This window comes from Melanerpes formicivorus, unplaced genomic scaffold, assembly GCF_026170545.1.
Source record: "Melanerpes formicivorus ecotype bairdi unplaced genomic scaffold, bMelFor1.0.p_v2 SCAF_55, whole genome shotgun sequence".
Classification (NCBI taxonomy): Eukaryota; Metazoa; Chordata; class Aves; order Piciformes; family Picidae; genus Melanerpes; species Melanerpes formicivorus.
Genome location: NW_027142407.1, coordinates 4,066,939 through 4,094,594, shown reverse-complemented (window position 1 = coordinate 4,094,594; position 27,656 = coordinate 4,066,939). Strand labels below are relative to the sequence as shown.

General features: G+C 44.7%; 1 protein-coding gene across 4 annotated transcripts in view; it reads right to left on the bottom strand.

Annotated features, from left to right (window-relative positions):
• Positions 1-26,054, bottom strand: part of ZCCHC2 (zinc finger CCHC-type containing 2) — a 48,191-nt gene extending 22,137 nt beyond the window's left edge. For all 4 annotated transcript variants that reach the window (XM_068161010.1, XM_068161011.1, XM_068161012.1 and 1 more), the window contains exons 1-5: positions 24,794-26,054; positions 9,678-9,789; positions 6,486-6,562; positions 4,584-4,655; positions 354-466 (exon numbers count right to left, since the gene is read on the bottom strand). In XM_068161010.1, coding sequence (XP_068017111.1) covers positions 354-466; positions 4,584-4,655; positions 6,486-6,562; positions 9,678-9,789; positions 24,794-25,747 — 1,328 coding nt within the window. In that variant the 5' untranslated portion in view covers positions 25,748-26,054. The remainder of the gene's footprint in view (positions 1-353; positions 467-4,583; positions 4,656-6,485; positions 6,563-9,677; positions 9,790-24,793) is intronic.
• Positions 26,055-27,656: the final 1,602 nt, after the last annotated feature.

The following is a 27,656-nucleotide window of genomic DNA, read 5'->3' as shown; positions in this document are numbered from 1 at the left end:
TCCCAATTTCTATTCTATTACCCTATCCTGTCATAAAATTAGAACATAGGCACTCTGAGTTACTGTTTCTAGTATTTCTAAATATACCCTTGTGTAATGGAGGTAGAGATCCTTGCAGAACTGCCAATCATTGCTGTACAATGCTGCTCAGGACAAATACTGAGCAACTACTTCTTTAAAAGCAACCCATTAAAGTTTAACTCAATTTAAAGAAGAGAGTCAAGAGTATTTGTTTTATCACTGCCTTTCCATTTTCTTCACACATTCTATTTAAGCAGCAGAACTTCCATCGTTTCTAGAAGTCATCTAGTTTGACTTCAGTCACATTTCAGGTTATTTGCTAAAATACCCACCTGATTACGGGCTCAAGATCAGCATGCCTTCGTTCTTCCCTCTTCTGAAAGCCCTGATTTAGTGCTCTTAAAATAGTCTTGTCAAATGCTTCAGAAGACAGTTCCTTTGGGAGCTGAGAAAAAGGTTAATGTGAAAAATTGAGTAACTGACAGACTCTATTTGTTCTCCATCAATCCTTATGCCTTTTGCTATCAACAAGAAACCTTATTGCTCCAGTTTGAGTAAGGTAATTTACAAACCAAAGATACAATAAATCATCATAATTTAGTTTTGCTGAAGAAACACTTGGTTGTAAATCTTCCTAATACAGGTGTAATACAGTTTAAAGGTCTAGGCAAAAGAACTCTGTTCTGAAATTTACCAATACTAGGATTTTTTCCAGAGTAATTTGCAGCCTTTTTTGATTTCTTTAAATCTTTCATATGTAAAATGTCTGAAAATAACATTAAGAAATTACCAAGGAGGACTGAATGCACTGAACTCACTATCAGCACTTAGCTAGAATAACTTGTGTTTAAAGAAACAGTATCACAGTATAACTAAGGTTGGAAGAGACCTCGAGGATCATCGAGTCCAACCTATCAACACAGACCCCATGACTAGACCATGGCACCAAGTGCCACGTCCAATCTCCTCTTGAACACCTCCAGGGACGGTGACTCCACCACCTCCCTGGGCAGCACATTCCAATGACGAACGACTCGCTCAGTGAAGAACTTTCTCCTCACCTCGAGTCTAAACCTCCCCTGGCACAGCTTGAGACTGTGTCCCCTTGTTCTGGTGCTGGTTGCCTGGGAGAAGAGACCAACCCCTTCCCGGCTACAACCACCCCTCAGGTAGTTGTAGACAGCAATAAGGTCACCCCTGAGCCTCCTCTTCTCCAGGCTAAACAATCCCAGCTCCCTCAGCCTCTCCTCATAGGGCTTGTGTTCAAGGCCTCTCCCCAGCCTTGTTGCCCTTCTCTGGACACGTTCAAGTGTTTCAATGTCCTTCTTAAACTGAGGGGCCCAGAACTGGACACAGGACTCAAGGTGAGGCCTAACCAATGTAGAGTAGAGGGGCACAATGACTTCCCTGCTCCTGCTGGCCACACTATTCCTAATGCAGGCCAGGATGCCATTGGCCCTCTTGGCCACCTGGGCACACTGCTGGCTCATATTCAGGCAGCTGTCGATCAGCACCCCCAAGTCCCTCTCTGTTTGGGAGCTCTCCAGCCACTCTGACCCCAGCCTGTAGCTCTGCATGGGATTGCTGTAGCCAAAGTGCAGCACTCGGCACTTGGACTTGTTGAATGCCATCCCATTGGATTCTGCCCATCTGTCCAGTCTGTTGAGGTCCCTCTGCAGAGCCTTTCTATCCTCTAACTGACTAATATCTGCTCCTAACTTGGTGTCATGTGCAAACTTGCTGATGACTGACTCGACCCCCTCATGCAGATCATCAATGAAGATGTTGAAGAGGATGGGGCCCAGCACTGATCCCTGGGGGACGCCACTGGTGACTGGCCGCCAGCTGGATGTGGCACCATTCACCACCAAATGGAGTAGAAGGGCTTGTGTTCAAGGCCTCTCACCAGCCTTGTTGCCTGATTTCCTGATGTTCCAGTTCAGATGGCAAAAATACATTTCTATTCTTTTCTGAATGAAAAACATTTCCTAGAGCAAAGATTTTTCACATTTATGACTACCAGAATAACACACTTAAGTACTGCAATGCTGATCAAATGTTTGATTTCTACTGCAATTAAAAAAAAAACACTTTTAATTTTGGGGCAATTAAAAATTATCTGCCATAGAACACAGAGTCACACAGAATGTTAGGGGTTGGGGGGGACCACAAAAGATAAGCTAGTCCAACCCCCCTGGCAAAGCAGGATCCCCTACAACAGGTCACAGAAGAACACATCCAGGAGGGTGCTGAATGTCTCCAGAGAAGGAAACTCCGCCACCTCTCTGGGCAGCCTGTTCCAGCGCTCTGTCACCCTCACAGTGGAAACGTTTCTCTTATGTTTACATGGAACCTCCTCTGCTCCAGCTCACACCCATTGCCCCTAAATGCTTTTTCCTAAAGCCAAAAGCTACTGCTAATTTGGTTAACATCTGCCATCAGTTATTATCAACAGCACTAAGTAATTAAACTGGAGCAACATCATCTTCCTGCATATCTGGAATACACCCAGTCCACAGTGCCAACTGGCTGTTACATTCTGCTAACCCTACAAGGGCAAAGCACTAAGTAATTATTTCAGTCAATGAAGTGCTACTACCAAACAGATACTATGTCTAACATGCATATAAGGAGCTTCTGGAATCCAGACAGAGAGGTGCTGTTAGCATTAGGTTTGTACAGAGCTATAGGACCTGAAGCATTTTAGATACAGAACTAGAAAGAAGTGCTGGTAGTTCTTCTTAACCGACCACCTTAGCTTTACTATGAACTGAAGAATTCCCAAGAATTACTCACTAGTAAAAGTACCAAAAAGCTAACACAGAATCAATGTGATTGCCAATCATCTGTCCTGGTTAATTTGTACTTAAATTGGTCTCTGGAAACAACCACAACTTCTTTACAGCTTTCATTTAAAGGAATGAAATTCCTTCTGTAGTTAAAGATTCAGTTACATGAATCCAAGATTAGGTGCTTCACTTAACTTAAGGTTATGAGCCTTGTTCCTTACAACCTTATTAGTTCTTCCACATATGTGGGCAATTTCCCACATGCAACCAACTTCTTATGCTTGCCACATAACAGAAGGTGCTCTTGAAATATAAAGCATCCAAGTTACCCACTTTACTGTCATAGTTTTTCTCCTCTGATGCTTCTCTTCTGAAACCATTTTCTCAGTTATCTTCCTCCTATCACCCGCAATCTTGGAATTTGCTATCAAGCAATGTGACCATTGTTTTCTGTCCCTAGGAAACTGAATCTATTACTTAACAATGCCAGGCAGGGTGGAAATAAGAATAACTAAAAGCCAAAACGCAAGTGTGTGTGAACTGTATGGCATTCATTCTTCTACACTGCTTTTTGAAGCAAAGAAGTTCTCTCTGGCTTTATTTAAGAACTCTTTTTCTCCTCTACTTATGGCCATAAAACCAATATAAACCAAATGTAATTTTCACTATGCACAATCTTCATGGAACACTTCAGCAAGCTTGTAAGATACTGTAGTTGTCTTCCTCTTATTCTGCCATCCTGTATCTAGACTGCACTGGAGCAGTTAAGCCAGCACACGGAATCCCCACATCTGGAGGGCTGCCCATCAAACTGCACAGTCATGCAACATTTTTGATCTTGTTTTCCTGGCTCCTCCTCCTAGAGTAACAGAGGGTCCATTTCAGAAACTGGTGTTCATCTTTACAAGTAGGACAACAGGAAGCAGGCAGCAGTTGAACACTCATTCCAGAACTGTACAGGATCCCATAAGATAGAGAGAGGTAAATAAGGTTGTTCTAACATGGACACTAATAAGCAAATGAGCAGTGCTTGTACCAATACATTAACTATGTGGGATATACCAAAAACTCATCTGATAGTTTTATGGTATAGAGGAGGACTGTGAAAATGATCAGGGGGTTGGAACACCTCTGCTATGAGGACAGGCTGAGGGACATGGGGTTGTTCAGCCTGGAGAAGAGACAGCTCCAGGGAGACCTAACAATGACCTACCAGTACCTGAAAGGGGATTACAAGAAGGATGGAAAGTGACTACTTACAAAGGCCTGTAGTGGTAAGACAAGGGGCAATGGCTTCAAACCAGAGGAGAGTAGATTTAGATTGGATGTTAGGAACAGATTCTTCACCATGAGAGTAGTAGAACACTGGAACAGGTTTGCCCCATCCCTGAAGATACTCAATGTGAGGCTTGACAGGGCTCTGGGCAACCTGATCTGGTGAGGATGCCCTTGCAGAGGGGGTTGGACTAAATGACCTTTGAGGGTCCCTTCCAACGCAGACCATCCCATGATTCTATGGTAGTTCAGTTAAAACTGTAAGAGCAATTTCAGATGATACAATCTGCTGAGAAACACTCCAAACATTCTGCTGAGCTGCTTCATCTGTCAAGCTACTGCACCACAGTATACACAATTTAAAGTTAACACAATGACAAAAATCCAGCAGCATGCTTTTGTTTCTGTAATTATCCCCCAGAAATCACAGCTCTCCTAGGCTGCTTCGGGAGTTCTAAATCTGGTGTGTAAACACTACTTTTGCATTTCAATACATACTTTTAGCAGGAATTCCTGAAGCTCCTGGTGTGTTTTTGTTACACATGTTACCGAAAGATCGGACCAGATTACCTAGTAAGGAAGGAAAAGAGAATAAGGGAAGTTGTTTTCTTCCAAATGCATCAGCTGATCTTAACATCTCCATAAATCTGATGATCTCAGTGCAACAGTCAGCACTTGCAGATGAGTGAATACCAGCCAAAACAGACTTTTTCAAAGACATATAATAATTTTGACTAATGGCAGTATGGCTGAAGTCAGGTGAATGCAATGAAGTCCCTGAAGATTCCTGACCTACTGACTCAGAAAGAAGCCAAGCAGAAAGCCTGGGTCAAAGAGGCATCATTAACTGCAAAACCCAGGTACCACAGAAAAGGACTGTAGGTCAGATAAACTGAGTTCAGCTCTCAATGCTCTGTCTTTGTTCGTGGTATCTAGGAATAGTTTTATCTGCCCCAGGCTTGAATCTTACATGGCCATTTAGAAGTTGTTGTAGGATACAGTTCATAAAATGTACTCCAAGTCACTAAAAGAAGTTGCTCAAGGATCAGACAACAATTTGGTCTACACTTCCATAAAATTTCAGCTCTAGCACAACACACAAGCAGTAAAATAGCACCTTCACATGCATGCTTTGAGAAGTAAAAGAAAGCCTGGCCAGATGTCAAATCTGTCTGCACACTGAACTTCCAGAATGCTTTTGTGACTTGAAACATTAATAATCCATATGGCAATTCTGTCCAAACCTCTGCTACTTACCACCGTATTTCACTTAGTGCTCATTTCACAGCCTATTTGAATAAAACATCTCTGACAAGGTTAAAATACTTGGGCAGCTTAACCTTTAAGCCTTAAGGCTACATTACCGTCTCAGCAAGAGAGTGGAGAATTTTTTGCAAATTTCACCTTCAGATATGATCAACAAGGTTTTTGTTGCTACTCAATGTAACTAATTCAAGCCTCCAGTAACAGCAGAAAAGGCAAAACTCTAATTCACATCCATTCAGAGAGTATAAAACTATCGGTACAATGAGCAATGTATCAGTTTTCAGCTCAAAATGGCATTCTAAATTTGCCTCTTCAAAGAGTTCCCATGACCTGTGTCAAGTAGCCAGCTGTAATGTTTGATCTAAAGCAGTCTTTTTTGGGGGGAAACAAAGGTACCCTACCAGAAACATACCCATTGGCCAACTGACTCACACTGTTAGTCAGCTCTTACTAAGAAAATTGCTACTTTTATTAAATTAGAACATCACCACCAAGGGTTTCAGCAGGTATTATTTAACACCTACAGCCTTTAATACCAAACCTCAATCCTGAAAGCTTCTCTTTCAAAGCAGTAAAACAAGCCACGCTTCAGTTTTGTTTAAAATCCATTCACATAATTGTTTTGTATGTTGCCTCTGGCTATTATAATACATGAAGACTGTATTAGGCAGCCTTCAAGTTTGTTGACATTTTGTAGCTTCTTTCTTTTACCTCAAACAAACCAACCAACAAACCAATCCTTAGTTTTGTCAGAAAACACAGGAGCCGTCCTCTTATAGTAAACGTTCTAAGATGACCATGTGACTCCAAGAAACACACAAGACCTGTTCTCCTGTGGCACTTGAGCAATGCTTACACCAGGTCAGCAAAGGGCAAGTCTTCTAACGTGATGTCACACACCTGGCTATGCCTCGTATTTTACACCTTCCCAACTTATGCCCACAGTTACATAAAATAACTGCTCTGCACACAGAATCCAAAAGAATTCCAGAATAATTCCAAGAAGCTCTGAAGACTGATTTACTTCAAAATGGCCTTCTGAGGAGGTATTTGAAACAAGCTCTAAATAGGTACGACACACGGATATCATGAAGACAACTGCTTTAAAATACTGGACACAAGATATTTGCTTACTTTGAATGTGTACTCCAAATGTTTGTCAGCCCTTTTTCTTGGTACTCCTTTCAGGGTTATCTTCTCAATGTGTACAGCTGAAAGAAAAACACCTTATTGTACATGCCAAAGTGACAGTTTGAAAATGCCATCTAGCCACTTTGAGAATCACTGTATGCTATTTACTGACTCACACAACTCCACCCTTTTTCAGACGTTATTTTATTATAACAAACTGCAGGTGGCAGATGGAATCTTGTTCCCTACAAAGTCCTTCTCTGGCCTGACCACAATTCCTTCACTGCAAATCATGGGAATTTGTGCATTACCCAAAAGCTTATTTAGACCAAAGTCATAAAAATACAACAATATAACCACTATCAGTGAAAAGACGACAAAAAGAAGTCAAATTGTGTCTTTACTCCAAGAAGTAACAAGTGTTGATAAAAGCCAGTGCCTTCCACATCCAAATTTCTGAAACATCAGTAGTAATGAGAGCAAACTAAGGCAGAAGAACCACATTTCTGAAAGGCACTTAGGTGGAAGGAAACACTTGGGGAAGGCCTGAAGAAGACAGAAATGAGTGTTAGCAAACAGAAAATGCAGAGGCGAAGCAGAAGGCTACGACAATTGTATTGTAAAGAGTATCATTACATTGAAGAGAACTGAAATGGGAGAAAGGTACTTTCAGGTACTAGCTACTTTAACATCCCCTCCCCACAGTCTATTGTACTCAGCAATAGGAAAGTTCTGGCTGTGACTTTGTCAGCAGCACCATCATAGGGCTTTCAGGGCCCGAAGCCTACTGTAGCCAAGATAGGTTTTTTCACCTTTCCTGCTAATCTGTGGTAAGAAATCACCAGAATTCTGTTCCTTTACAAGCATGAATACATTTCTGGATGTGCAAATTTGATTTAAGGAAACACTTCAACCACCCCTACACCATCAATGCTTCCTTCCAATACTTTTGAAGCTTTTTTAGGTTTTGGGGAGAGGAGGTGGATGGTGTTACCACTTAAAATTTTCCTTCCAATTTTTAATTGCATGTTTATATGGGATATATTGGGAATTACTCAGAACAACAATGTAAAAAGTAAAGTAAAAATCAACCTCCTACAAGCATATGTTACAAAGCCTCTTCTTGAGGATTAGCTAGTTACCATATAATCTGATTTAAACACCTTCTATGATTTTTTTTTTGAAGTTACACAAAGTATTTTCTCTATCAAAGATGCCCTAAGACACCCAGGTATTGGAAATGTCCTTAAGAGGCACAATAAGACACCATATATGCCTAGTGATAGTGTTACAGCTTCCAGTTTTTTAAATGGAAAGACTGAGAAGTATTGAGTGTGCTGCTGTACACTGGCTGTAACCCTCCACCTGGAGTTAGAGCATTAGATGATCAGTTCATTTTTATCAATTAATGAATATTAATTATTACAAATAAATCTGAGATGAGCTAAGGATGCCAGACAATTACATAGATCAATATAACCATGAAAAGGCAAATGTTTAGTGACCTTAATTTTTACCTGCCCAGTAAAAAAATACCAAACAGGCAACCTGTCTGTTAGAACAGGGACTATGGCATGAGTTTTAGTGCAGTTGAGTTTCTTAATAGCCAATGTTAAAATTGATACCATCAGCTGAGCTTATATTCATAAACTAATTAACAAGTTTACTCCCACAAGTGCAACTGAGAACAGCTGTTAAATTGCATTTCATTACACACATATATTTAGCATATGTTATTATGGAAACTAATACAATCAACAAGCACAGACAAGATTCTTTTCTAATGAGACTGTTAATTTTGAACATGCTCAATGTATTTGTCCTCAAGCACAAAGAAATTCTATTACACACTGCAGTACCTTCAGCCACCTCATTGTTTTTTTTGTTGCTGTGGCATGCTTTGCTGTAACCAGTGGTACTGCAGGTAACTACAGGGTTGTTGCTGCACAGCTTTAGTTTCACAGCTTCAGCAGATCACTTTAAAAAATTCTCTTTCCACAATCTTATTTTAAATATTCTAGAGAGCTAGCCCCAGAATAAATATTGGAATATGCAAGTCCAAGCCAGTGAAACATCTTACACCTCTACATCCATTTGGGCACAAAGCATGAATGCAGGAGGACCCAGTCAAGCATGTATACATGACACCAGTTCCAGCCTAAGTGTAGTGAACATTTTAAAATCTATCTATCACATACCTATACAGCAAATGTAGCAAAATTATTCTGATCTTTCACAGCAATTTCTAGGTAGCATAATGCAAACTTTAAGAAACATTTAAGTTCTTCCCTAGATTCAATTATTCAACTTTTCCCTGCTCCTGCTACTTAAGAGCATTGCTAAAGAAAAGTCTCCCTTTTGTGTTTATGATTTGTGAGTATGAACATTTTGAACTCTGTGAACAGATTTGAAACAAGCTTGTTGTCTGTAGTCTACCATTATCTTTCTGTGGATTGTTTTGCAAGGAACTGAAACTCTCAAACTGCCTACCTTCAAAGCATAATTGTACCTCCGCAGTAGAGAGTTTTCTCAGATTGCCAGCTCTTCACTACCTGCATGAGTATACAACTCATTTGCTAATCTTGCTGGAGAATAAAGGCTAAGACTAAGTCTGTTTTCAATAATATTCATTTATTCAAAGAGAAGAAACCGTGCTGACAATTGCACAGAACAGTTCTGTCTATGCTCTGAAGCCTTGTTCCCATTCTCTCCAACAGAGTCAAAACTTCCATGGAAACTACCACTTCTATAAAACCTCCTAAAAGAGTAGTTTTTCCTTCCTTTGCTTGTTGTTAAGACTAATCAAACACAACTGAATCAAGCAGCAAAAGCTATGCAGTTTCACAGTGTCTTCATGTTCAGTTTTACTTAAAAGGACAAACAACCTAAACACTATTAGTACAATCACAGTAAATTTTCTTTTCTCCCAACTATCACCTCTTTTGTCAAGAGGAAGTCCCCTTGCAATCAAGTTTCATGCATGCAGACACTACTAGCTAGCAGCTAGCAAGAATGACAACTTGTTATAATGAAGAAAATACCAAGTAGGCAGCAGAGAAGATATATTTAGCAATCACCACTGTTTCTCATTCAGATGAGCAGCAAGACAGATGCAAGATTTCTCTAACTCCAAGCACAGTTTAGCATTCCAAGCAACCTTAAAGAGCTTGCCAAAAGAAACTTGGGACAACATACCTTCTCGCTGAGGTCTATGGGAAGCCACTGGTACTCCATCATGAGGCGCTGCGGTTCGTTCTAGCAAACTGGTCTCATTAGCTGACATGCAGTCGCTATGGGAAAAGTCATTCTAAATTGAGAAAGGAAAGAAAATGTCTTAATAGAATGCATGTTATCAAAAGCTTGCTTTAAACAGCAGATACTAACAACAAAAAAAGTTCTTCATTTGCTGTTCTGCAGGGGGAAAACACCAAAATTCTTGGCAGCAGTGAAAAGGTGGTCATTAGCCACGTCTCTATTTACTAGCCTTCAGTGTTCACTGACATTTTAAAACCAGAACAGAGTGGGACAATGTGATCATGTGCCTTTAGAGTACCTCAAGCTGTACAATTCACAATCATTAGCTCAGAACTTCAGTGCTACTTTACTGTTAGAACAAACTCTTTCAGTTACTCATCTGTGAAGTCATCCACTCACTGAAGTCTAAACATACTCTTCTCAATTATATTCATGCCATGAATTATCTTCAGCCTATCACCTCTTCTGTATAGGAAATCATGAATAACTGGAGTCTATCAGGACATAGTATCATAGTATCAGTCAGGGTTGGAAGGGACCACAAGGATCATCTAGTTCCAACCCCCCTGCCATGGGCAGGGACACCCCACACTACATCAGGCTGGACAGAGCCTCATCCAGCCTGCTCTTAAACACCTCCAGGGATGGGGCCTCAACCACCTCCCTGGACAACCCATTCCAGGGCTTCACCACTCTCATGGTGAAGAACTTCCTCCTCATATCCAGCCTGAATCTCCCCACCTCCAGCTTCATTCCATTCCCCCTCATCCTATCACTACCTGAGATCCTGAAAAGTCCCTCCCCAGCCTTCCTGTAGGCCCCCTTCAGATCCTGGAAGGCCACAATTAGGTCACCTCGGAGCATTCTCTTCTCCAGACTCCTTCAGTCTGTCCTCATAGGAGAGGTGCTCCAGCCCTCTGATCATCCTCGTGGCCCTTCTCTGGACACATTCCAGCACCTCCACATCCCTCTTGTAATAGGGGCTCCAGAACTGGACACAGTACTCCAGGTGGGGTCTCACCAGGGCTGAGTAGAGGGGGAGGACCACCTCCCTCGACCTGCTGGCCACACTTCTGCTGCTGCAGCCCAGGATCTGATTGGCTTTGCAGGCTGCAAGTGCACATATGATCCTAATAGCTAAATACATGCACTTCTAACTAACTAAGCATTCAGAATGGAACCAGGTGCAACCAACACCTTTTCTTCCATTAAAGAAATGGAGAGAGCTGATCTCTCCCCACATCTGCATGTAGAGTTAAAAACTCTATGTCAAGAATTACTACTTGGTAATACAGTGCTTAAGGAGGAACAGAACAGGAAATCATACAACACAGATAGCATAGGTAAGTAACTGAAGACAGAACAAGCTAGGCTAATGATACATTGGAGAAAAATACAGACCAGTAAAGACTTTAAGTGGTACCTCTAGGGTAACAAAAGCCTATAGAATTTTTCCCAAATTAAAATAAAACATTAATACACCCATGTGTATGTCCTTCAATGACCAGATGTTGTTAAAAATACAAACTGACCCATCAAGCAAATTCAGAAATGTTTTCAAACATCCAATGACTTCAGACAATACTGGTTTTGCCAGCTGAGCAGAGTAATTCTATGCCTCAAAAAAATGACAGATTGCCTTAAAAAGATTTAGTCACTAAGAAGTATGAAATCCTGGAAGTTACCAGTAAAATTCTGGATTAATCTGTTGCTGTGGGTTAAGCCCAGCTAGCAGCTGAGCCCCACACAGGCAGTCACACAACTGCCTCCCCACCCCGCAGTGGGATGGGAAAGAAAATCAGGAGCAAAAATTCCTTAAAGTGCTTGCCAAAAGAAACTTGGTAAAAGGGCTGACAATCAGGCTGTAGTCTGCAATATGCATCCTCCAGGATCCCACCACGCCCAAAGGCTATCCTAGCCAAACACAAAAGAACCTGGATGCACACAGCTTGGATGGGTAGACACTTTGCGGGGTTAAAAGCTCACTGGTTGGCTGGGTCCCAAGAGTGTGGAGAATGGAGATAAATCCATTTGTTGGCCAGTCACTAGTGGTGTTTCCCTGGGGCTCAGTAATGAGGCCAGTCTTGCTTAGTATCTTTATCAATCATCTGGACAAGGGGATTGAGGGGACCCTCACCAAGTTTGCAGATTACACTAAACTGGGTGGAAGTGTTGATCTGCTTAGAAGGTAGAAAGGCTTTGAAAAGGATCTGGACAGGCTGGATTAATGGGCTGGAGTCAGTTTTATGAGGTTTAACAAAGCCAGGTGCTGGGTCCTGCACTTGAGTCACAACAACCCTACACAGTGGCACAGGCTTGAGAGAGAATGGTTGGAAAGCTGTCTGACACAAAAGGACCTGGGGGTGCTGGTTGACAGCCAGCAGCATGCACAAATGACCAAGAAGGCTGACAGCACCCTAGCCTGTACCAGGAATGGTGTGACCAGCCAGAGCAGGGATGTGGTTTGTGCCCCTGCACTCATCACTGGTGAGGCTGCACCTTGAATATTGTGTTCAGCTTTGGGCCCCTCAATAGAAGGAGGACATTGAGTTACTGAAGTGTATCCAAAAAGTGCAATGAAGCTGGTGAAGGGTCTAGAGAACAAGCCTTTTGAAGAGCACCTGAGAGAACTGGAATCATTCGGTCTGCAGAAGAGGAGCACGTGGGGAGACTTTCTTGCTCTCTACAGCTACCTGAAAGGAGCTTGTAGGAGGGTGGAGGGGTCAGCCTGTTGTCCCTAGTATGAGGTGACAGAACAGGAGGAAATGGCCTGAAGTTGGGCCAGGGCAGGTTTAGATTGAGTATTAGGAAAAGTTTCTTTACTGGAAGAGTAGTGAGGTACTGGAAAAGGCTGCCCAAGGAGGTGGTGGAATAGGCTGTTCTAGAAGGTGTTAAAAAACAATGTGTAGACATGGCACTTTGGAACGTGGTTTAATGGCCATAGTGGTGTTAGGTTGACATTTGGACTCAATGATCTTAGAGGTCTTTTCCAACCAGAACAATTCTATGGTTCTATTTCAATTGATGCACCTCTATATACCTGTAACAAGCAGCGTAAAACATGAGCTTAGTAAGTACCTAACTGCCATCAATATGCAAATACCATATTGGTGGCAGCAACGGCAGCCAAGTGGAGTGGAACAGAAGGTGGTTCTCTGTTTAGCACAGCCAATCAACCAAATACTATTTTTTTATTAAGCACTGGAAGCCAAAACACAAAGTAGTGTTTCTTGGAAAATCTTCCAAAACAAGCAAATTAAAAGCTGTTCAACACACCAAATGTTTAGCAACTGGCCTGCATGAAAACTAGAAGGTAAATAAATACCCATCTTCCCAGTAGTGCTATAAAAAATAAAACTCCTCTGGGAGAAAAGGGACAATTCCTGGAGTAGATGGATATTGAAGGGTGAAAGTCTGTTCCTCTCGTTCAGGATGAGGAGTATTCAGGATAGAAGTACTGATCCACTGAAAGACCTTCATAGAAGATAAGCAGAGGGAAAATACACATCTTCAGACAGTATTCTTATTTGTGAATACAGAAGCGTTAAGATTCCAGCAAAGTGCCAGAATGTGTGATTTTTCTCCCCTGAGGGAATTGTGCAGCAGTGGCCATGACTAGTTATCTTGTTTGCTACAGAGGACCCCAAGACTGTCACAAGTGGACAGTCCAGAAGTGACAAAAAACCCCTATCAAAATCCTCTTGCAGTTTGTCAGTTCTTCCATTAAATTCTTCAGATTTGACAGCTAAACAACTGGCTTCATCTTACTACTCTAGCTTTGTATCATCTATAGTGTGGTTACAAACCATGGCAACTCCTAACAATACATGCAATTCAATTAGGACCCAGTAAGTAGACAGACACCAAGGCTGCTGTGGGCATACTGTAAATCTGACTTTGAGCATTCACATGAACAGCAGTACACAATTAGCCAGTGACCACCTATGTACCTTTAGACAGCATTACCAATGGTCTGAGGAACTGAAGGGCATTTTAGCTGTTCCATCCAAATCAGTGTACAGTTTGTGTTCTACACTGAGCATTACTAATTTCAGGTTTCAAAACAACCAGATTTCAAATACAAAGCATGTTTTGTTTCCTCAAGATAAAATTCACACCAGGCCTCGGTCACTCAACGTCAGCAAACTTAAGCGATCAAAACACTATTTGACGCTTCAGACATCTAACAAATGATGAGTGTACTGTCAGACTTGGAGTAAGAAAGGAAGATAGCTGTAGATAAGTGAGATTGCCTTTTAACAGCTTTAGCAAATATCCAAGTTTAGCTTTAATAATCAACCCACAAACACATTCTGGTGAGAGCCACTCAGATCCACTCAACATTCCCACAGACATTGTTTTGTCAGGTATTTCTTAACAACTGTGGACACAACCAAACCCAAGTACTTCACTTTTTAAGTGTTAACTCCTGGTCATGCACTATTCAAAAAACTGTTGGCACGTGAGCATTAAAATTACCCTGTTAAAACTGTGATTCCTTTAAGACTGTCCAAAAAAAGCACTGCTACTATGCTTAACTGGCTGTGTCCAAACTATATAAGCTAGCAAGTTTAGCACGTATTTCAGTGTAAGAGTGAATGCTTCCCTGACATGAAGTCAAACAACTGAACCAAGATTTCTAGTGAAGATCAATGTCAGCTCTCTGGCAGAGGTAAGGTCTTCCTTGAACTACAGCCATGCATTCTGCCAAAAGCAGCTTCGATACCTTTCTTCCACACTGCGTACAACAGACATCTGGATTAACTCTGACAGAGGCTCTCAAACCATTCCATTTGTCTTTTTCCACCTCTGAAATCAGTGTTAAGAGCTGAAGGCAGAGCTTCACTCATTTTAAGGAACAAGTTCAGGCTTCCATCATAATCAATTATTTTCAAATTCATAAATGGATCTAGAACAAATAAAAGTCAGGGCTCCTTTTGCATTCAAAGCCAGGCTATCTGTTCTGATTAATGGAAAAACAAATTACAGACTATTCAAATAAATAATCACTAGTTAAGTAGTCAAATTCTAAGCAGATTTCAGGAGAGAGGCGCAGATATAGAATTTATTTCAAATACATGCTGTGGTCAGCTCATGTCAAAGAAGCATTAAACATCGCTGTTACATGTCCTAATACCAGAAAACTGCTTCTCACCTACCATATGAAATAACCTGTGTAAAATAGTGTTCAAATCTTTTTGCAGATAATTATTCTAAAATGGTTAATCTTCTGTCCATGGCAGCACTCTGTACCAGGCAAACTACATCCATATTTGAAGGCTGCCTCTAAACTGCAAAACAGTTCAAACTGTATTTAAGTCCTAATATCAAACCAGCAATATGGACTATGTATTCTGTGAATGGTAGCTTTCACTATACCTAGTGGAATGCATGAGGGGGACAGCAGGGTAATTCAGGGCAGACATAGCTTTACCTTACAGCTTAAAGCATGTGAGGGTTGTTTCTGTGCCAGCTCCAGATCCTATCTTAAGCTGCTTTACAACTCTTCACATGTGGTGTTAGCTACCTTAACAGTCCTATATCAAACACTCACAACTAACTAAAATACAAGTGGCACTGGCAGAGCGGACACCTCTAGCATGCAAGTGACTGGAAGTCAAGGCAGTCTGGAGGCCCAATATTAAGTGACTTTGGAGGTGCCAGACAACCACAAACACAAGTCCTTAAAAGCTAGGTACACTGGAGTACACAGAGGAGCTCCTGTCAACAGTTATGTTGTATAGTGCCAGCTGTGCTAGTCGTTTCCTGACAATGAACAAAATTTATGCAAGAATGAACCTGTGTGGTATGAATAAGCTTTTGCCACTGTAAGGCTTTCACATGCAAGAATTCTCTGCAGCTCATGGTGCTTCTTATGATGCTTAACAGACATTGAGAAATGTGTGTTGCCAGATAAATTATTTGATAGTCACACAGACCTTTGAGCTAGAGGATTTCTCCTTACAATTAGTGAAGAGAGCACTCTAAAAATTGTCTGCTCTCACAATCTAGACCAGAGGTTTGTATCCAAGACATCTTTCCTCATATGTCTGAAAGCAGGAATTGTATTTTAAAAAAACACCTATTACTTGAGATGTTTCCCAGGATCCTAAAGACAAGCACCAAAAGCCTAACGTGGAGAGCCATCCTGCTTAAAAGGATCTTGCTCCTGATGAGCAACATACGTGAATGAGTAAATTTCGTCTACACATGACAGATGTCCAAACTCCGCCTTCTATTAACATAGATGGACGATCAGAAAATGTCATGCTGGTATTGGTTTGGCAATATGTAATGAATTCTGTTATTGGATAGCCTACTAAGCAACATGTGCAAATGATTGATGCACATAAGTCTTCTGATGTTTGCAGTGCACTTTCATAAAAGAACTGTTCATGCATCCGTTCTGATGGGCACTAACAAGGGAAACCTGCTTACAGCAGCTGGACAGCCTGATTAGTGCTACGTGCCCCAATACGAAAGCTTATTTTTCTGCAAGACTTCAGTAAATGTGCTATTATAGACAGCACTACTTGGCCTGGCAGGCTGTGCAGATGTAAACTAGCACAGCTCATTCATTCACATACAAGTGGGAACTGGCTAACAAAACCAGGTGAAAGGCAGCATCTTGGAAGAGTCAAGGTCTAATCAAGTTACCAATTACAGCACTTGTACCTTACAGAAATATAACTTATGCCAAAATAATTATTAATAGATGTGGTGCCAGACCAAAGCCATGATTTGCTTAAAATAGTCCCTACAAGCTACTACCCCATTGCTTCACAAGGGTGATACACAGAGATACAGCTATGTCAGCACAAACATCACCTCTTGAGAAGCAACAACCAGCTGAAAGTGCACATGTATTTGTGCGCTGCTGAAGCTCCTCTCAACAACAGTAGCAAAGACAAAGCATTCCTCAAGGCTGTGTACAACTCTACCTGCACTCTATCACTTGGCTGTTACTGTTGCTTGGACATAAGGATAGAACATTCCTACCATCTTAAATAGAAAACCAGCACACGCATTTAATACTCACAAATGCAAACATACAAGGCAGCAATGCTTCAAAAATCTTAGTACTGACACCTGTGGATGTAGCAGATTGTCTCAAGCACATAAAAAATCCACTAGTCTTGGATAAGCTGCTGGACAAATGCAAGATCAAGACTAAACACAACTGACACTGCTGCCAAATTCCACTTCAGTTTGCAAGCTCTGAAATACACAATGGCACTGTCTGATCGATGCAAGTTGCAGGGAGCTATCCTACAAGAGTTAAGTACAGAACTGGCTTCAAGGTCTAAGACCACAAACATCTATGAAATGATGTCTTCTCTGGCCACAGTCAACAACTAACTTAAATGCTTCCTTGTTACCTTATCTTTTCACATACAGCATCAACCTCCAGAGGAACACCGCTCATTCCACAAAGAATCACAGGCTGGGGAAATTGACTGACAGGAACATCATGTAGTTCAACAAGGGGAAACAAAGTCCTGCACCTGGGGAGAAACAACTACAGGCACCACAGGTGCCAAGGTGGTGCCAACCAGCTAGAAAGCTGCTTTGCAGAAAAGGACCCATACATATAAAAATGTATACATACATCTTTGAAGGGAGGGTGCAAAGAATGAGAGAAGCAGGCTCTTTCTAGTGGTGCCAGTGACAGGCCCTGCCAACAATGGGCACAAGCTGGAACATGGGTGGTTCCCTCCAAGCATCAGGAAACACTTTTTCACTGTGACAGCTCTCAAGCACCAGCACACATTGCCCAGAGAGGTTGTGGAGTCTCCAAGCTTGGAAATACTCAAAAGCTGTTTGGACATGCTCCTGGGCAACTGGCTGTAGGTAGCCCTGCTTAAGCTGATGAATATGGTGGACAAGATGATCTTCAAAGGTCCCAGCCAATCTCAGTCATTTTTGTGATTCTGTGACCAGATAAAAAATTCCATAAAACATGAAAAGAAAAGCCTTATTGGCTGAACATATGGTGTAAATGGATAACATGCAACTGTCCTACTACCTTTAATCTAGTAAGCTGGAATGCTTAGAGAAAATGCTGCGCAAGATGTATTTGTTTAGTGAAACTATTTTAAGAGCTCACCTCTAAGAGGCAGCAACAAAATATTGTGAGACAGAAACCTTTGGAAAAAATATCAGCTAATTGAGGGGAGAAAAAACACACCATATGACAGCTTCAGCAATCAGATACTGACTAAATTGGAGCACTGTAAAATCATGATAATTTTGAAACAAAGGGCTTATCAACCTCTTAGGCAGCTGACAACTGACAACTTCAGCTATCAAGGTCTGTGGCAATTATACTTGAAGTACCAGACGTGTCAGCAACGATTTACAGTGCTGGGGAATACCACACATTGTGGTTGCTAGAAACCCAGCACACACTTCATCTAAGTCTCATGCACATCTGAGATTTTAGCTGGACTACACCCCCCAGTTTCAGTCTAACCCAGCTAGCCCATGACAAAATAAAAACCTTTAAGCTAAAGGCAGCAATGCAACAGTTCAGATGTCAGTGCATTGCCAGCTGGTTGCTCACCCAACAGCTTTGCATAATTTCAGCATTGTTACAATTGTCTGTTAAGTGAATAAAAAGGAAATTACTTCTATGCATTAGTTCAGACTGATTAAAAAAATTATTATTCTCACAATGGCCTAAAGTGATTTACACCACTTATGCCCCTTAAGAGTGGCTCACTGGAGTACAATTACTACTGAGAAGTTGTGGTCATTACTGCTTCTACCTACCAGCAGAGGGTCATGTGTCATTTTGTCCATTTCTTGAAGCCAATAGGTTTAAGCAGCATACTTAATGCATCATTAAGTAATGCATCATGTACAGCAGTTCTGAATAACAGAAAATCTCTGTCATGTTCTTATCTCACTCTTAAGACATTTCCCAAGGCATTAGATCCCCTTTTGCTATTATTTTACTCCTTTCTCCCTGCCAGGATGCGATTAAGAGGTTGAGGAAAGGCAAGACGCTTCATGAAGGGATGTAGTTTTTAGGCAGATCTCCAAGCTTGTCCTCCACATGTTCTTTTTTCTAAACGTAAATGCTTAGACTTGAAGGATACTACAGAAATTTGCCAAGTCTTGGAGGAAAAATAACCATTTAGTATTAACCACAGTCAATGGAAAATCAATGGTAGCATTTTCTGGGACAGCCATGGCTAGATGCAGACACTGGCAGGTAAAGGAGGTAACAGAGAGTTAAGTAAACTGAACCCCAGAGATATCAGTGGTTTCATAGATACAGCCATCTTACTTCTACTGTCTGCATCCTTTTCTGCAGCTCTTGAGATGAGAGTCCTTGGCACTCCAAGCCCAGTGAGACTAAGATATCTATGAATAAGTCAACATCAGATCACAGCTTAACAACAGTAATCTAAGGGCAAGCATTAGGAAGCCATGAGTATATTTTCAATGTCCTCTGTGCTCTTTTAGTACATGAGAGAAGAAACTGGCATGAAAACAGCAAGAGGCTCATTAACCCTGGTATAATGGGACTGAGCAAGGCTGCATATTTGTCTTGTCCTAACAATTCGTACTTAGAACTGACTCAAATAACTGAAAGAACTGAAAGTTTACTCCACAATTTCCAGGAGCACTAACACATAAGTCTAAACAAAAAGCTTTTGATTTTAGGCCTTGTCTTTTACCTAGTTATGAATTCCTTTCCAGAAAACTTCCAGTAATGTTTCTGGCAATCCTTAAGACCTGTTTGAAGTCTGAGAAGGGTGTAAGGTTCAGAGGGAACGGGAATACTTTTTACATCAATATATGTAAAATGCTCATATTTTTCTGGACCTTTACCAAGAGTAAAATGACATTTTTTAAATCTGTCTCTTATTTAAACTAGACTCTAAAGACAGACCTTGCCTTACACTTAATTCCATGACACTGAAGAGAGTACACTGCAGCTTCAGAATGGGACTGCCTGTGGTTTTTGTTCTCACAGATGGAGCTTTTAAGAGTCTAAAATTAAGTTCTACTACCTTGTCTGCTGGCAAGTCACTGAAGATCAGTTCTAAAAGCACTCTTCTAATTTGCAGATGAAATATGTTATAAATAGAAACCTACTCAAGAAAAATAGTCTGTAAACAGAAACATTCCCTTTATTTGTAGAGAATTTTGCTGTAAAGAATCCTCCAGCCACCTAATTATAATCCTATTCAGCAAACTATTTTCTCCAGGAGATTGCTTATTTCGACAGAACCTTAGTTCTATTACTGTTAAGTATGCCTGATTAAACGTTCCAGTCTCTAATGCAAGCCACGTTTATAATGCTAGCTCATATTCAGACCTCCTTCTGTATATTAGCATTCTGATCTCAGATCTTGGATTGGATGGAGCAAGGTAAGCCAGAAAGTCAAACAGCTTTGATACTAATGCATTCAGTAAAACAAATACAATCATCAGAAGAATTAACCTGTGTGTTCTGTTACTTAAACCAATATATAGCAGACTCTTTGCTCTTGTTTTAGGAATACAGATGTGAATGCTGCTGATTTGTTCTTACACTTCAGTTTTACATTTAAAATTCATATTCTGCATAGATTGATAGATTCATTACTTTTTTCCTAAGAAAATGTTACTAGAAAGTACACCTTCAATTAAAAATTTGCAAACAGTATGAAGTGAGAAGTAGTACTTAGAACATTTTCTTAAAGAAACAAAATTTATGCAATTATAAAGCAATCCTACTTCTGCCCAGCCCACTCCAATAGTCCTATCTCTTACGATTTTTCATCTTTCCAGACATTTCCAGCCAAATCTCTTAAAATGTATCACTAAGAAATGTTGAGTTCTTAAAGGATCATTAAAATAGACCAAAAAGAACTTTAGTGGGAGATCAGTCAGACTACCCAGATCCAATCCCAACCATGAAAAAAAAGAAACTGTTGTATGTTCTAGTAAGTCACACATACTCTTTGCAAGTAACATTCTGAAGTTCTGCTGCTCATTACAGCTCAATTTTATAGCTCCTGGAAACCTCAATACAAGACATTTTGTTAGATATGCTATATTCAAAACCATGCAGCCATCCAACAAGACCTGGACAGGGTGGAGAGCTGGGTGCTGGGAAACGTCAGGAAGTTCAGTAAGGACAAATACAAGGTCCTGTATCTGGGGAGGAGTAACATGCACCAGTACAGATTAGGGGCTGCCCTGCTGGAAAGCAGCTCCACTTGGGAGTGCTGGTGAACAGCAAGCTCTCCATGGAACAACAAGGTGACCCTGTGGCCAAGAGAGCCAATGGGATCCTAGGATGCATCACGAGGGGTGTGTCCAGCAGGTCTAGGGAGGTGGTTCTACCTCTCTACCCCGCCCTGGTGAGACTACACCTGGAATGCTGTGTCCAGTTTCGGGCTCCCAGCTCAAGAGGGACAGAGAACTGCTGGAGAGTCCAACAGAGCACCATGAGGATGACCGGGGGACTTGAGCATCTCCCCTACAAAGAGAGACTGAGATCCCTGGGGTTATTTAGTCTTGACAAGACTAAGAGGAGATCTCATCAATGTGCATAAATACTGAAGGGGTGGGTGTCAAGTGGATGGCACCAAGCTCTTTTTAGCAGTGCACAGTAATAAGAAAACAAGGGGTTCAAACTTGTACATCGAAGATTTCGCCTCAACATGAAGAGAAACTTCTTTACAGTGAGGGTGACGGAGCACTGGAACAGGCTGTCCAGAGAGGTTGTGGAGTCTCCTTCATGGAGACTTTCAAACCCCACCTGGATGCATTCCTGTGCAGACTACCCTAAGTGATCCTGCTCTGGCAGGGGGGTTGGACCCCATGATCTCTGTAGGCCCCCTCCAACCTCTAATGTACTGTGACAGTGCTGACCCATAGGAATTCAGAATCTAATCTTAAGGAACTACCTGGCTCAAATCCAGGTGTGTACTTCATCACCTCTGTAGGTCAGTTTTACATCATCATCTGCCATAAATACAGATTATTTCACAGGTCATGTGAACAGCAGCTGTCCTACCATCTTCAGACTGTTCAGAAGGGGTAAGCCGCAAAAGCGTTGGAGTGTTAAGGAAGGGAAGACCAGAGCTGAGCTAGCAGCCTCGAAGCACGAAGTTCTCTCGTGGTTATCTGCTTGGTGAAACAGGCACACCACAGCCCCTCCCAGGACAGGCCGCGCTTGCGGCACAGCCTTCCCTCCCACGACCCGACAAGGGCTGCGGAACGCCGAGCGCTCGAGGCAAGCGCTGCAGGACCAGCGCCGGGCCAGACCCGGGCGCGGTGGGGCCGCAAGGCCGGCAGGGTAGTAAGGGCGCTGCAGGCCTACAGCGTCGGGCGGCACGCGCCGGCACGCTGCCCTGCCATTGGGCGGCTGGGAGCGCGGGTCCCAGCCAACCCCGGGCAGCGGCGGGACCGGACTGTGATTGGGCCCACACGCCGCTGCGTCAGCGCGGCCCGGCCGAGCCCCTTCCCGTTATGAAACACAGGGCGCTTCCCCCGCGAGGAAACCGCCCAGCGGGCACGTGACCGGGGAAGCAGGCTCCGCCGCCGCCATCTTCAATAGGGGCGGGAAGCAACGGTGACCATTAGCCACCGCATCCTTGCCCGGGGAGGGCTCTCATCCGGAACCAGCCCTTTCGCCGTGACCAGCACGGCGGGGGATGGGCGGACTGGGACAGAGGCTGCACTCTCACGGGGGAGGCGCCATGATCGATCCGTCCTCCCCGCAAACAAAGCGAGAGGTCACTCCCTCCCCCCTCAGGCCGGAAAAGGCGAGAGAGCTCCGGGCCACCACGGTGCTTTTGGGGCTGGGGTGTCCCGGCCCCCTTCTCTTATCCCGTTCGCCCTCGCAGAAACTAGCTGTCCCTATTTAACGATGAAGAAGAGTGTTCGAATCCTTCTTCCAGCTGCAGCCATTGCAAAACGTGACAGGAACCGCCTGCTCTGTGCACTTCCTCTGCGGGCGTGAGGCGCGGCAGCAGGGTGGCCAGGGGACATGTAAATGACCAGGGGACACGTACCTGGCCGGGGAGGGCGGGAAAGGCGCAGGACACCGTGAATGTGGCACGGGCCAGCGGGGACGCTGCTTGTGCCGCAGGGCTGCTGGCTACATGGCCACAGCGCGGGTGACCGCGAGAGAGGGAACCCAGCCACACAAAAATGCAGAGCTCTTGACGAACCGTTTGAGTTCACTAATGCAGAGCCCTGAAGGCACTTATATTGCAACGATTAAAGGAGGACAAAAGCCTGTGAGCAGCTGACTATTAAGTCCAACTACAGCTGCATTTTGCCAAGGAAGTCTGTGCTGCTAACTCCATTTCCTGTAGTGTCTTCTCTGCGAGGATCTCACCACCCCCTGTGAATACTACAGAGAACAACCACTGATCCACTCATCCCCTGTTCCCTGTCAGCATAGAAAAGAGATGCCACTTCAGTCTTGTGTGGACTAGGGAGTAAGTGATGGGCATGTTCAGCTAAGCTGACTCAGGCCTCTCAACGTTCCCTTAGTAAACAAAACCACCACAACTTGGAAGGCTGAAGCCAGAAAGCTACACAAAACTGACTTCAATTCCACTAGCTCATGAGAGCCCGCTCTAATGCATTTGGTGGGACATAGCATCTACAACTTCCTGCCAGGTTCAGGCATGAAGTATGTTTCCATTTTTTAGCACTTTAAACGCAGCAAGACCAGTGTCCAGTCTTCTTATCACTCCCTGCAACTTGATCTTGTCCCACTAAAGGATGGGCTTCTAAGGCTCATTTTGGGATAGTGCTAGATTTGATGCAAGAATGAGCCAAAAACACACACCTTTTGGACTTACACTACACCCACTAGTTTGTGATCTGCCAAACGTGCTTTAGCCCTCAAACGATACAAGTATTTACTTAATGTATTTGAAAGCTGAGAAATTCATCACCGTCTCCTCTGAGTACTCCTTGTGAACATATTCCATCTTTACCAAACAGAAAAAGGAGCCATTCCTTTCATATGGCAGGCAATATAGAATAGTTTCTTAGGAGTGGCTGAACTGGATAACACTGCAAGAAAGTTTAGAAACAAAATCCCCAAACCGCAGCCCTCTCTGCTGTGTATCTTGTTCTGTGAAGGACTTGATGAAAACCTGCTGCACTCTTCTGAATAGCATTATAAACACCTATCTTCCAGTCCTCTCTTCCCCTTTGCACAACAGGCCATCTATAGACCAAAACCTGCAGAGCTCCAAGGCGATGACTTAGTTGCATAAATATGGGGCAGATTTTCAAGACAACACTCGTTAAGAAAGAGACTATGAATGGCACTAGGGGAAAACCTTTGCTTAAACATAGCAGCTGCACAAGAGAATGCTCCAGTGCCACTCACTGTTAAGTCTTCATTCCTGGTAACTGCCACCTTCTAGCAACAAGTGGCACATCTGCATTCAAGATGTGCTTTGCCGTTTCCTGACAGCCACCCAGAAAAACGCCACTTTTCTCTGAACAGAAGCTCCAGTTGTGACATTTTAATTTGCTGTTTTGGGAGAATGATTACCATTCCTCCCCAGACGTCTTCAGCCACGTTACTGCTCATAGCTTTTCAGAGAGCAAGTCTTAAGAGCCGCTGACTCCCAACTGCTGCCTCTCTCCCTGACCAAACCTCGTATTTTGAGGGGCAGAGAATAGAGCAGGTTCCATATAAAAACTATTTAAGCCCCAATCGAGTGCGTTCTTAGGCCATATGGTTTCTATCTAGCATTATTATTTTTACAAGTTTAGTCAAGTTATCACTCGCACTTCTGCATCATACCAACTCCAGCAGTAGCCTGCAGCATGCAATTCAAGCCGTAGCAGTACTCTGCACCCTGCGGCTGCTTGTGGGGGTGGCCGGGGCCTACACTGCCCTGAGGCTGGGGGGAACAACAGAACAAGCCAAGAAGCAAGATGGGAGGGGCCACCGGGGGGCTTCAGGGAGAGGCAAACGGCCGTCTTCAGCTCCCAGAAAATCGGGAGTGGGTGACGGAAGGAGAAGGATACAGCCTGATGAGATGGCGCAGCGGGAACAGACGAGGACGCGGCGTTACCTGGGCTTGGTGGCGAAGGAAGCCTTCCTCTTCCTGGTCCCCGCATAAGGCCCTCCGAAGGCGCTCCAGGTGCTCCCGTAGGGTGACCCGCTGGTGGAAGGAGAAGGCCGGGTGCAGCGAAGCCATGGTGAAGAGCAGGAGCAGCTCCTCCTGCGCGCCGAAACCCAGGCCCTGGGCGGCGGTGAGGCTGGCCTGCCCGTTCTCTCCAGTGCCGTCCATCATCACCACCACGTCCTCCTCCTCGGCCCCCTCCTCCTCGGCAGCGCCCACTTGGGGCCGCCGCGCCGGGCAGCTCTGCAGGATGGAGTCCACCTGGGGCAGGAGACGGTGGAGGCGGCCGGCGGCCTCGCGGTTCTCGGAGCCCAGGAGGGCCAGGTAGACGATGAGCTTGGAGCGTACGGCCGGGTCACGGAAGTCACCGAGCTGTCCGGGGTCGCTGAGCCCGTTGGCCTTCGCCTCCGAGTCACGGAGGCAATGGTAGTCCTTGCGGGCCAGGTCTTCCAGGCAGGAGCCCAGGAACCGTAGCTCCAACGGGTTGCACAGGTCAAGCAGCCCCACCATGAACTCCAGCCGCTGCGCCGAGCCCAGTACCAGCCCGAACCACTCGTACACCGTCTCCTTGTCGGTACGGGCCGCCGCCGCGCCAGGCCCGCCGCCGCCCGGCGCAGCGAGCGCGGCAGGGGGGGGCGGCGGGCCAGGCCCAGGCCCAGGCCCTGGCCCTAAGCCGTGCAGCTGGCTCGGCCTCTCCAGCCCGCACCCCCTCCCCGCAGCGGCGCCCCCGCGGGCCGGCGCCCGGGGCACCTGCTGCAGCTGCAGATGACAGTCCAGGGCACCGCCAGGCTCCTTCAGCCCCAGCCCCGCGGCGGCGGCAGCTGATGCTGCTGCCACCGCCGCCTCTTCCACCGCCGCTGCCTTATGACTCGTCTGCTTCAGGGGCAGCTTCATCTTCAGCATCCTCAGCACAGGAGGGACGCGAGCATCCGACGGGGTCCGGCGCCGGGACGGGGCCCGACCAGGCGGCGGGGATGGGGCCGGGACGCGGTGCGACCGGCGGTTAGGGGGAGCCGCTCATGCTGCCGGCGCGGGAGAGGCGCGCGCAGGCAACAGCCCAGGCGTGTGCGCGCGTGGGGAGTGGGCGGGCAAGCGGGAGGGTGGGGGGGGGGAAGGGCGGGTCTCGCTCGCGGCGGTGGCGGCTGCGGCTCCCGCAGCACTTTCCCCTCCCCCGCGTCCCCGGCACCCTGCGCGCGCAGCGGCAGAGGCAGCCGTTGTCTCTCGCGGCGCGGACCGAGCCCGAGCTGCTGGCGGGGGGCAGGGTAGGAGGACGCAGCCGAGAGGGGGCGGTACTGGGCGCCTCTCCGCCTATCGGCACCGCTGACGTCAGCGCGCCTGCCAACGTGCGCGGCGCCCGCGGCTGAGGCTCGCGTCGGGCGGCCGTGAACGCGGTGGGGTTGCGCCTTGCCCTGCCACTACGGCACACCCTGTCCCCACTCTGCCTGGCTGCAGGTGGGGTAGCCGGGGTTGGGGTCCTGCCCGCTGCAGGGCAGGCACCGGCGCCAAGCTCGTGAATAGGCGGAGGCTGCCTCTCCCGAGGTCACACTGCCGTCTGTGCTCAGATGGTGCCTTGCTGCGAGCAGTGGCCGTGGGCTTCTGGAGCGGGCACCTGCTCATCTCTTACTAGGTGGAAAGTGGCCGCGCTTGACCCCAGGCCGTGGGAGCTGAGCTGGGCAGCGTCCCGTTCTCTCGCCCCGCAGCTGGTCGCTGCCAAAGGCCTGCCCGAGCCTCACGTTTGCCTAATTCGTTCAATTACACAGACAAACAGAAACGACTCAGCAGTTCAACTGAGACCAATCAGGGAACAAACCTTCCTGTCTCCTACCTAAAAGATTCTCCTGAGATACGGTTATGGGTTCATTGATGATTATTAGGCATTTGGATCTGCCCGTAGCTGACAGGACCCGCCTTAAAGATGTATCACAGGGATGTGCAGTGATCACTACAGAAGCGTAGCTGCTACAGGCTTTTACATTTCTAATGCAACTGAAACTACTCCTACTGTAATATTTCCCATTTTTAAATTACTGCTGTTAAGGGATCACGTGGCTTTCTACCAGGCTGTTTGGGAATACAGGAAATACTATGGGAAAATATACAGCAAAAGGGCTTGGGGGTAGCCTATCATGAAGGGGCAGGCTTGCTTCATTCTCATTCCTGGTTTTGTTCCCAGCTGTTGCAGTCTACTACTGTGAAGAGCCTACAATTTCAAGATTAAACAGTACTCATAAGAAAGTTGCAAGGCTCCTTGCTTTGGTTCCTGTACATTTACATAAAGACAGCGTATCTGGAAACAGAATCAAGCCTGTGGCTTGCAGAACAACAAGGTGAAGAATAAAATGTGTTTTAATTACAGTTATGCAAAGCAGCATCCCTGGACTGCTTACAGCAATAAAGTATAAATTGCCAATGCTAAGTCCCCCTTATCTGTCTGTCCAGAAGTTGAGCATGGCACAATGAAAGAGCCTGCTTATTAAACAACTAAGTAAATAATATCATGCAGATTACAATAATCTTGTACATACCTCTCATTTGCACCACAGCAGTCTTGAATAGCAGTCATGGACAAAAAGCATATCCTACATTTTTATATACATGCAGCAATCTGGTTTTATTTTTAAAAATTAAAATAATAACTTGTAGGTATCATGTGTTACATTTAAACAGTCCTAACGGTTGCTTGGTCCTCTTCTAGTACTTGAATCTGATCTGGATACTGGTACTTGATTCTGGACTTGAATCTGATTCATTGTGGCTCTCCTCATTCATTAACATTACAACAGTGCTGTCACTGTTGTCAGGGACTCTTCCC